General features: G+C 40.7%; 1 protein-coding gene across 1 annotated transcript in view; it reads right to left on the bottom strand.

Moving 5' to 3' along the window:
• Positions 1-210: 210 nt before the first annotated feature.
• The window catches only part of LOC148144485 (scavenger receptor cysteine-rich type 1 protein M130-like), a 49,776-nt gene continuing 37,740 nt past the window's right edge, over positions 211-12,246 (bottom strand). The window contains exons 15-16 of the mRNA XM_087975342.1: positions 496-528; positions 211-332 (exon numbers count right to left, since the gene is read on the bottom strand). Of these exons, the coding sequence (XP_087831468.1) occupies positions 211-332; positions 496-528 (155 nt within the window). The remainder of the gene's footprint in view (positions 333-495; positions 529-12,246) is intronic.

The raw sequence follows: 12,246 nt of genomic DNA, 5'->3' as shown, positions 1-12,246 counted from the left end.
AGCGAGGGTCTCCACTAAACTAGCCAACGTGAGAAGATTTTTATTTCTCATTCATGGGATGTGGGCACTCTGAATAGCGAGAAAAACTCACTGATCCGCCCTGCGAACATCTGAAAATGAAACAGCATTTCCGTCTCCCACAGCCAGAATTATTGTGGGATGTCCAGTCATGTGAGCATGATGTCACTGCTCAATTGTGAGTGAAATAATTTATATAAATTTCCGCCAGCAGCACTGCGTGTGTAGGTGCATCTTCACAGTATCTCCATGTGTTGTCTCTCGATCTGAGAACGGCAGTGTGCGGAGGAACTGAGTTTTCACACTCTGCTCCCCTGAAATAAGAAACCTTCAGGAATAATGCATCCCCATTAGTTATGAACACACAGCTGTTCAACTTGCACATTAAGGCAAGGAGATCATCAGCACAAGTTAGTGTTTGAACGGAATCATCAGAATACAGGTTTTGCCTCTATATGAAAAAAAAAGTGCAATTACCTTTACTCTCGGCCTGAGTGTCCACACGTCTGCCTGAAATAGGGGGATGAAAATTAAAGTGTTACAATTCAATTTAACACGTAGAAATAAATTAAACAAATGCAACAAGTGCGGGCAATAATTATCGTTAGTTTGCCAAATAATCCTATTTTACACAGAGGATGGTATTAGTAGGGAATTAGCTGCGAGTGGAAGTGATTGAGGTGGGAACATTAATAACATGTAAAAGAGATTCGGACAATCACATGGATAGGGACAGTTGAGAAGGATATGAGTCAAGTGCAGAGAAATAGGTTTTGTGTGGATTGACATTTTGGTTGACATGAAACAGTTTGGGACAAAGTCTCTGTCTCCGTGCTATGACTCTATATGATATCTGGAACTTTCACATCCTCATTTCATGCAATGCTGATAAAAGCAGGAAATATAATTACTGCAATTATCAATTATTGTCTGTTTTCTTCTAAAGTTAACCGAATTGGTTCCACACACAGAGACACGCTGCCAACTCTCTGACTGGTCTACTCGTCACTTGTTTTGAATCTCAGAATAATTTCTATAAAACTTTCAAGCAATCAGACAACACGGGTCATCTGTCCATGTGTTAGTACATGGTCGCTCACTTGATTTATTGAATCCCTGCTGTACAACCTCTCTCATTACTTGCATTCACCGACTTGACTGATCGTTCACCTCTTTATCATTCGTATGCAATATCCTTACAATGTAATGCTAAATCCTTATTGTTTTTTAATGTAATTTGGTTGCAGAAAATGAACAGGAAAAATTTAAAACAATGTCTTGCAGGTTGGCCCGTTCATCAGAAGTTTGATGGTCCTTACTAACTGGAGAGTTTTGGAAAACAACAAATCCGGATCAGATCAGTGACACCATTGTGAACACTCACTGATAGGAGAACTGATGCAAACTAAATCTACTGAAAGACTTTTCGTCGCGATTTCAGACAGATATAACTATGGAATAAACTTGTCTGGTTTTGAACACGTATGTTGTCCTTTTGAACTACTTTTGAGAACATTTACTGTCTCACATGAAACACTACAGAGGACATAACTTTCAGCGTTGAATCAAGTGACAGTCGGTACAATTCGTGTCCTACACTTTTCACACCGATAAAAGAACATAAGAACTCGGAGCAAGAGTGGGCCATCTGGCCCATCAAGGCTGCGCCACCATTCAATGAGATCCTTTCGTGGATTCAGTTAGACTTACCCGCCTATCCTCCACAGCCCATAATTCCTGTATTGTTCAATAATCTATGTATCTTTGTTTTAAATGCATTCAACAACAAGGTAGCCTCAACTCCTTCACTAGGCAGTGAATTCCACAGATTCACAACAGAATTGGTGAAAAAGTTACCTCAGTCTGAAATCTCATTCTCCCTATTTTAAGGCGACTTTCCCGGGTTCTAGTTTGACCCGCCAGTGGAATAAACCTCCACGCTGCTATCATATCTACTCCCTTCATAATTGTATAAGTTTCAGTAGGATTCACCACTCATTCTTCTAAATTCCAATGAACGTAGTCCTCGTCTTCTCAAGCTCTCCTCACAGGCCAAACCTCTCTTCTCCAGAATCAATGCTGTGAACCTTCTCCGCTATCTCTCTAGTGCCAGTATATTCCTTCTCTAACACTGAATACAGCCTACTTCAAACTGAATCGCTGTATTGAGAAAGAAGTCAATTTGTTTTCAGTCTGCTTCAGCCGGACATGAGGGATATGAACGTCACTTCTTAACTGTAGTGTTTATTTAGATTTCAATAAATAGTCATTATTTGACTGATATTTTGTAATTTAACTAAATGTCAGTCAAGGCAGGGAATATAAAGAAACAAAATTATTGACAGCAGCAACAATGCAGAATACCTGCCCTTTTTGAACGCGAATTAAAACTGAACACATGTTAATTACTAAATTTAGAAACTAAACAATGCATTCACCTCCCGTTTGAAAGGACTTTACTCATTCATTTTTAAAAAAAAGATCAATTAGACTTTACGGTCTACCCGAGTAGTAGAATTATGTCGAGAATAAAGAATTCATGTCTTCGTAAAATTGAAAACAATGAGTTGAACATGGGAGCCTGGAAGTGATCCTTGTATTTCTTCTTGTCTAATATCGAATTTATAAAAGAGTAATAATGGATTAAGAAGTCCGCTATCCATTACTTCTGCAGGAGGTGAATATTGAAGTGGTTTATGCAACTTACAATTTCATATTTCATGCACTTCCCTAGTTGTTCAACAAAGATCTACAAAACATAATGATGGAGCCGTTCACCATCTCGTGCTTTGTCATCTGATCCAAGAATGTTGTTACTTCTAGTTTAGCAAATATGAGATTAAGCAATCCAATTTGTCCCACTGTTTCACAAATTGAGAAGATTCAAAGCGCGAGATGAAACAAAATAGTGTACAAGTGATGCAGAACCAGAGTAAAATTACTTCTCTTTCAAATCTATTGTCTCGTCTTAGGAGCGACTGAGACTGTTGATCTCGAAGGTACACAAAACTAAACTCAGAAATCTTTATTTCAATGGTTCTGAGCAACCTCTGGAAATTTATTTTTGCATAGGTCCCCAATCAGGTCTCCTTCAAATGCATTTAATTAAATTATATGCAACAGCGTCAGGACTTCTGCCTCTGCTCGTCAAACTCACAACATAAACCATTTCACAAATTAAGCCAAAGCAATTGAGACACCAGGCTGCTGGCAGAAAAGAAAAGTGCATATGGAAAATCTGAAACAAATATGAAGAATGCTGGAGGAAAGCAACGCATGCGGAGAGAGGAACAGTGTTAAAGTTGCGACTCTGTTGGGACTCCTTATTTTCTATCCTTCTGTTCTGAGTGATCATATCAGACTCGAAACATTATCTGTGTTTCACTCTTCATTAATGTTGACAGATCTCCTGAGTTTATACAAAATTTTCCAAGTTTCTTTAAGGTATGAAGCTGTTATGCATACTGCGCAAAGTTCATGTTAATAAATGTATAATCAACCTCCTTTCTTCATATATCAGCTAATAAAATAATGTTGAAAGTATTCACACATATAGAATGTGAAACCAAGTCTGAACGACTTCAACAGTGTTGATATGCATGTCTTTTTTTATCTTCTGCCATTTCCCTTAGGACAAAACAGACAGCAACTAAAATTTAAAGGAGATAATACCAGTTTGATCTTCTGGATATAAAATGCAATCCACTCTCAGTGTCTCTGTACCCATTATATGGGTGTAAATGGATTGACCAAATACAGCACGTCAACAAAATCTAGGCACACTAGTTACTCTAATCCAACATTTCGATCTCGAGAGACTGATTTAACCTCTTCCATCTGCTTTATGGAAATAATCCACAACATGCCGACGTAAGCACGTAATTTATTAATATACATGGAAATATATCGGAGAGCCAACGGGAGAAGAATGAGAAAAAAGGCTTCAATACCTTGGATAATTCATGATGCTGAATAAGTAGGAGTAAATTTTCCAGAGAATGAGAAGCCGAACTTACCACAAAGCTATACACCTCCGTGTACATGAACTCTCTTAACAGACTACGCCATAGCATTGACAGAATCTTGTTTAACTTAGACACCCTACAGTGTGGAAACAGGCCAAATGGCCCAACAAGTCCATGCTAACCCTCCGAAGACTAACTCAACCAGACCCATTCCTCTCTGATTAATTCACCGAGCGCAGTGTGGGCAACGTGGCATGGTCTGCACATCATTGGACTGTGGGAGGAAACCGGAGCACCTGGATACACAGGGACAATGCATAAACAGGGACAATGTGTAAAATCCACACAGACATCGCCCGAGGCTGGAATCAACTCAGCCACCATGCCGCTCCATATAATGATCTGAACTGGGATGTCCATCCTTTCACTACAAGTCCAGAACAGGAGCCAGATTTACAGCATTATTCACTTTCTGACTCCTCAAGAGTAATAACTGAGAGCAATGCACAAGCCAGCGCTATGAACAGACATTCGCTACTTACATTGCTGCAATAAACTGGAACACACTTTCAAAAGCTGGAAGGCACTTGGCACAAAGAAATCGGCTTCACTTACAACCCTTCCATTACCTGAAGAACTTAAACCATTCACCCCCAAATTCAGCCACCAAAGTTGCGCCATCAATGTTAATTGCAACAACTCAGCTAAACTCCTTCCCAAACCGAACAAAACTGCAGCCACACTACCTAACAAGGTGCACAGATAATTAAAAGCACCGGCACCTGCAAATTCCCATCCTGATTGGAATGGCGACATTGTTCCTTCACTGATATTTGGTCAAGATCTGCAATTCTCTCCTCGCATATGATGATGTACAGAGGGTCAATTAATGCAGTGGACCATGAGATCAGGTGACCGCCACCTGGTTGGATTTTATGTAACATTGACCAAACCAGACATTCCCACAGTTTTGAACAAATAGAAAAAGTGTTGTGAAATAAATATCCTAATAATGATTTTCACCTCTCCCATTTGTCACTAAGAATGAAGTTGGAAAAGGATTTATTTTGGATATTTCATTTTTTAAAGGCTTGCGTGATGAAAATTGCGACGTTAAACAATATTGAGGTAAACATGTTAATTCCACATCAAATAGTGGAATATATCTTGAATGCGGTGAACGTGAATTTAGTAACATATGTAAAAATCACAACTCCAGATTACAGTCGAGCCAGTTTATTTGGAAGCACTAGCTTGTGGAGTGCTGCTCCTCTATCAGCACAACGACATGATGAAGGAGCAGCGCTCTGAAGGGTAGTGCTTCCAAATAAACCCCGTTGGACTCTAACATGATGTTGTGTGATTTTTAACTTTGTCCACCCCAAACCAACACTGGCTCCTCCACATTAAAGTAACCTCGGTCCACAAATAATATCACAAAACGGTCAGGCAGACCATAGGTATAATCTGAGAGTATAATCCATTTGTGCGTGAGTTTAATTAATGGTGACATAGTGCTGACTGATGTTTTACTGACACCATGTTCACTGTTAGCCCAGAGTCTGGTGCACCCAAATGTAACAGACAACCGTTACAGCTGGTCAGATTTTGTTGAGAAGATTGGGATTGCTTTCTTCTTGGCTTGCCTTCAGTGATAACACCGTTAGCAAAACAAAAAATCGAATCAAGATAAGACGCCTGAACTACCTCCATGTTTCTATTCAGATCATGTTGAAAAGTAAGTCGATTACAACCGTCATCAAAGAATGGGTACAATTCTCACCAGGGAATAGGAGATATGTGTAAAGTGAGTTCAAGTTTTCGAAGAGCTAACTCTGCCAACAAAATGATATTACTGTAAGCCCTGCCTCAATTTGCAGCTCTCTTGCCTCGACACAGAAAGGTAATTGCTCAAACCCGTTTTAACCGGTTTGAGCATAAATTAGCGCTGAAGGAGCAGTTGATGCACGTATCTTAGAGTCCTAGAAACTCTGTGGGAAAAGAAGAGGGTGAACCCTGTCGGGTGTTCCCTCAGCAGACTGTCCAAGTCATTTGGCAGAATGCTTCATCACCAGAACGTTCTAACAAGCACGAAGACGTCGCTTGGCTTGTGGTGAGAACGGCACAAACTGCGAGATCCCTCATGTACACCTGGCCAGTTTGCGACTACCCACACTGCTCTCTAAGTGGATGCAGAGTTTGGAAGGGTGGCAGAGGACACGGGAAGTGACCGTAAAACATATCTTTCTGGAATTGCCCTTTGCAAACGATGTCTGGAGAAAGATGCTGTCAATCCTGTCGAGGATTTTCACAAGCAGCTCTTTGACTCAGGACACTGCTCTCCGATCAGTTGCCCATGATACACACCGACACTGAAACAAACATCAACTGCGCCTGGAAGAGCATCAACTCGCTGAAAGATGTTCTTTGGTTTGCATGAAACTCTTTGGTATTCCAGAGCAAGCGTTTGACCCCGACGGAGAGTTGCACACTGGCACATTCCAAGGTGCAGGACTGTGTGTTTAGGAATGCATTAAATGTTGAGGCAGCTGCCGCCAAGGCAGTGGAGAAAGACCACTGTCTGAGGTCTTACTGCTGAAGGTATATGGGGGTCCGTTCAGTTATCAGACCCCTCGATGTCTCAAGTATATATAAATACAATCTTGTCCAAGTAAGACATGCCTTTAGTGTGTTGCTGGATAGAGTCAAATTCCAGTGTTTGTTTGTCCTTCAATCAGGACTGTACAGAAATAGGAGAGAATTAGGATTGTAGATGCTGAAGATCAAAGTCTAAAAGGGTGGTGGTGGAAAAGCACAACTGGCTGGGCAGAATCCGAAGAGCTGGAGAATCGACGTTTGAAGCAAAAGATCTTTATCCTGATGAAGATTTTATGCTCGAAACGTCGAACCTCCTGTTCCTTGTATGCTGCCTTACCAGATCTGCTTTTCCAGCACCACAGTTTTTGACTACTGTACAGAAGTGACCTGTTTCAGTGACTACGTATGCATGTAAAGGTATTTATATGAACAAAGTTTTTAAATGGAGACAGGAAAAAAGAAGACATCGTTCTGTAAAAATGTTTACAGTCATCCTACAGAATGTCTTCAACAACTTCCCCAGTCCAGGAAGAAGAGCTATTGATATTGCGCTGGCCAGTGGCAATCATTCAACTAAATTCACTGAATAACAAAACTGGTGAACAAAAGAAGGTCAAAGGACTGTGCATGTTGGAAATCAGAACCAAAGGAGAAATTGCTGGAAATACTTCGCAGATCTGGCAACATTTGCAGACAGAAAGCAGCGTGAATGTTTCGCTTTGGTTATTTGAAGATGACCAGTTGACTGTGCCCTTTATTAGAGCGACAATTATAACAGATTTCATGGAATAAATTGCCTGCCAAGTCTCCAAAATTACAGAACTGTCTGAACAATAAAATATAACCAATTAGCGCACAGCGCCTTTGTTCCACTGAGGATGCGAACAGCTAACTGCGCCCTTTATCACAGCAATGTTTCTTACACTTTCCTCGGAGGAACTTGTCTGTCACGTTTCCAAAATTGCAGAACTGTCTCAACAACAAAATGTACCAAATTGGCCCAGAGTTCCTTTGTTTCACTGACATTGTCACCGGCGCTATATAAATGTTTCAGTATCGAGAAAGTTTTCGAATATAAAGAGAAGGAATACGAACTAAAATCAGTGGCACATCAAGCTCCGATAAATGCAAAAATATTCAGTTTCTATTTTACACTCTCCCAAATATTGACGAATAAATTAGGTAAATATTGTTCACCAGGTTTCCCGACTACACACACTGTTGAAGCAGCGATGGGCACTGTTTCCAAACACACCCGAATTCTCTGAGCAGGTTTTCAACTCTGAGCTGTACACAAACTCCGAATAAGTGCAACATTGGGGGTTAATGGGGGTTGTGGTTGGGGAGCTCTGAAGCCTCAGAAACAGTTCCATAAAAAGTCAGAAAATAATGAAGACAAAATAGTTTTCATTCCCTATCATGCCAATATTTTATCTCGCATAGACTGATCATTATATTTTTGCCACATGTATGTTACTAATCATTGACCTATCAATGGTTGAGAAAATGTATTCAAGAGACTATAACTCACAGTTCAATAGCTGCAGAAGAAGTAAGTTCACGAGGGTTACAAACATCGTCCCAGCTGGTGGTTCCAGATCAAATCGGAACATTTGCTGAATGCTGATCACAGACACTGAGCAGCAATTAACATATCAAGTGACTCCTCGATTTCTGTAACAGTTGGTTCCTTCACCACGACTTGTCCAGGGGCCCGTCTTTCTTTCCATCAACCAATAGATTTTAATGTGTGCCGACTATGAAGTAAACTCTGTCTTCTCCACCAATGAGAAATGATGTGACCATTAATGGGTACAATGAAACCGGGTTCCAAACACTAGTTCATCTTAACAGATCAATGACATTTCAGATTTTGACTAGGAAGCGAGTCCCCACTCCGGAATCCATATCACACAATCACACAACCACAGGAGGTTATTGGTCTCAAATTCATTGAAAATACTTTGCAACTCAGCAGCTCCACGAGCAGCTGGAGAAAGAGCTCAATTTCCATTTTTTCACTTTACACTCTTCAGGACTAAAAATGCAGACTAACAACTTCAGAGCTGAACCTCTACCCTTCCTTTACATTACAAGTAACCCCTTTCCTCCCTTATATATTCTGGTCCTGTCGACATTGGTCTCAGCACAGCAGACCCACATTAATCTCATTCCCCCAATCCTTAGCACCCAGTCTGAGTCATAATTCTGTCTATTACTATAACTATCAGTGCATTGTCTTATTCTCTGAGCACACAGACCACCTGTTTCAGTCTCTTCTCCTCCCCCTTCTGTGCACACTATTAAAAACTGTCATTATCCAGAATAATCACATTTGATTCAAAATATTAACTCGCTTTGTGTGTCCACAGATGCTGCTCAACTTGTTGTTTTCTTCAAATGTTGGTCTTGTTTGTTTATAAAATCAGCTTTCCGTTATTCTAAAAGTGTTAAACATTGAATTAACTTTTAGAAAAACTTTAAAAAGTCCCCAAAAACCTTATCTTATTTTTACTACAGTTCGTAATTTCTATGTCTCTTCTGCAAACTTGTTCGCTCGTCTCCATCACTATACCTTCCAATATATAACTCATCAGTATCATTCGGTAGAATTTGTCCAACCAAGTTGCAGAGGAAATAATGGTTTTCTTTTCCGCTTCCTATGCAAAATCTGCTCAAATTTCAAATCATATTGATTTCCCTCCTTGGATGGTCAGCTCTTATGGGACGGATACAGTGCAATACAGCAATTATTCAAATTATTCAAGTTTGCCAAATATCAAATTTCCTCTTGATATGCCTCATCTTTCAAACTTGCAGGGCCTGACATCAGGGCAACTGTGACTGTACATGTAGAGCATAGAACGTAGAATATCGAACATTACAGCGCAATACAGGCCCTTTTGGCCCTCAATGTTGCGCCAACTTGTGGAATCAATCCGAAGCCGACCTGTGGAATTATTCTATCCTACAGGAGTCCATTTTCATCCATATGTCTGTCTAATGACCATTAAAATGCCCTTAAGGTTGGCCGTTCTACTACAGTTTCAGGCAGTGCAATCCACGCCACTACGACTCTCTGAGTAGACTAAGTTATACAAGAATGGAACAAGTTTGTCACTTCATCAGAGAAAGTTAGGACTTTAGATTATGGAGATCAGAGTCGAACAGTGTGGCGCTGGAATAGCACAGGAGGTCAGACAGCATCCGAGGAGCTGAAGAATCGACGTTTCAGACTGAAGGCTTTCATTGGGAATTTGTGGAGCCTGATAAACTGCATTTGTAGGCACTAACTGAGACAGCAATAGATTTAGTACATGTTTTGGTTTGTCACAATGCAAAAGTTTCCAGATTCTGAAAAAGAAACAAGTCTGGAAGAACTGGAAAATATGCACTGTCTGTTCTAAATTCGAGGAAGGGAGAAACAGGGATGTACAGGGTGTCCGGTTAATTGCAATATTCTGATCATGGTAGTGTCAACCATAAACAATGTGATAACAAGCATCAATTTGGGCAGACAAAATTGAAATTATTTATGGAAGAGAAGTCGTGGTTTGAGAACTCCACAATATTTTGATGGGGTAACTGTTATTTTGAATATGGGAGAATCTGTCCATGTGGTATCGACGGCTCATTGAACACTTTTGATTAAATCGAGCGCAAGAGGTTGGTGTACATAAATGAAGCTTGCGCTATCATATGTGACATACGGTCCAGGACAGAGAATTGTCTCACAGAGAAAAAAAGTTGTGCATTTTCAGTGGGAAGGAGGTGATAAACGGAGTGTATGGGCAATCGAAGGTGGGACATTAGCTATTTACAACGGACTTCAACGATTTTGGATGAAGGGATCAAATGTGACGTTGCGAGGTTTGCTGATCAGAACCATACAAACAGGCTTCAAGGCCTTCTGGACAAGTTGAGTCAAAGAGCAAATGCGTGAAAGATGCCGTCTAACTCAGATCAGTGTGAGGTTAACGACATTGGACAGAAAACAGGAGAGAATAGGAAACCAGAGAGTAAAATAAATATTTAAAGGTATGTTAGTGATAATGAACAAAGAGAAACGGATGACCCGGTACCCTATTAACTAAAAACAAGGAAACAAGTCCGAGACTGAAAGGTAAGTGCTAATTTGACCTTCTTTGAAAAACGGGTTCAGTCCAAGAACAACGTTTTTTTAAAAAAAACTGCTTCTACAGAACATTGCAGAGACCGTTGAAGTATCATGTGCCGTTTTGATCGCCTTGCCTAAGATATCGTGCATTGCATTGGAATAGTTGCAGTAAAATCCACCAGACTGATTTCTCGCATACCAGATGTGTCCTCTAAGGAAACATTGCATTCATTGTGTCCACAATCATTGGTGAGGATCTCATGGAAACGCAAATAATTCTAACGGCCTTCACATGCAGGATGCAGGTTTGATGTTCATCTGGCTTATGGTATCGAGAAAAATGGGTCATGGTCTTGGGATACAAGTTTGCCATTTCGTAGGGTTGCACAGAGGTTTTGTCACTCAGGGAACTGTGAGTGGAATTCTCGAAAAGATTGGGATGTCATTGGTACATTCAAGAAAAAAAGCATCAGTTACCTACCAGCGTGAAAAACTGTGGAAGTTAAAAAGTAAAGTTAGAACATAGAACGTCGAACAATACAGCGCAGACCAGGCCCTTTGGTCCTCGGTGTTGCGTCAGCCGGTGAACTATTCTCAGTTCGTCCCCCTACACTATCACAAAATCATCCATGTGCTCATCTAAAGATTGTTTAAATCTCCGTAATGTTGCTGAGTTGACGACATTAGCAGGTAGGGCATTCCACGCCTTTACCACCCTCTGTGTAAAGAACCTGCCACTGGCATGTGTCTTAAACCTATCACCCCTCAATTAGTAGTTGACTCTTTCATTGCATTTTGTGACATGTGGAGCAGCAAGAGGGATAATTCAGATCTCCTAGTGTAATCAATTGTGGAATTGAATGCAGATCATGATCTGAACCTCAAACCATTTCCCTGTAACCAATTCTGTTTAAAATTCTATCACTGGATACGGGCAGCGCTGTCTCTGCCAGCATTTATTACCCATTGCATTTTCCCCCTTGAGAAATTCGTCATGAACTAGGTTCTTGAAACTTTGAACACGAAATGCTGAAGTTAGACTGACAATGGCGTGAGGGAGGTATTTTCCAGGATTTTGACCCAACGACAAGGAAGAAATGTCGACATACATCCAAGTCAGGATAATGAATGGCATAGACGGGAACTTGTTCTGTTCCACATATCGGCCGGCCTTATTCTCTGGGTAGAATTTCTCGTGAGTTTGTAGACTGCTATCTGAGGAGTCTTGGTGAATTTATTCAATGTCTTTTGAAAATAGTGTACATTGCTGTTACTGAGTGATGGTAGTGGATGTTTGTGGATGTGGTCACAGTCACTTGGCTGCTTTGTTCTGGATGCTGTCAAGGTTATTGAGTTTTGTTGGATCTGCACCAAGTCCGGCATTTGTGGAGTTTCCATCACTATGTTTCTCGGTCCACAGACGCAGCGAGACACGCTGAGATTTGCAGCATTTTCGGTGTTTGATGAAGAGCTAAGTTGCCCTGGTGGAACTCAGACTGGGAATCAGTGCGCAGTCTATTGCCATGTGGTACCTGTTTGACAGCATCG

This window comes from Chiloscyllium plagiosum, unplaced genomic scaffold, assembly GCF_037043375.1.
Source record: "Chiloscyllium plagiosum isolate Xiang-an unplaced genomic scaffold, Cpla_swu_hap1 HiC_scaffold_27, whole genome shotgun sequence".
In the NCBI taxonomy this organism is placed as follows: domain Eukaryota; kingdom Metazoa; phylum Chordata; class Chondrichthyes; order Orectolobiformes; family Hemiscylliidae; genus Chiloscyllium; species Chiloscyllium plagiosum.
The sequence above is the reverse complement of the archived record's forward strand: the minus strand, read 5'-3'. Positions and strand labels throughout refer to the sequence as shown.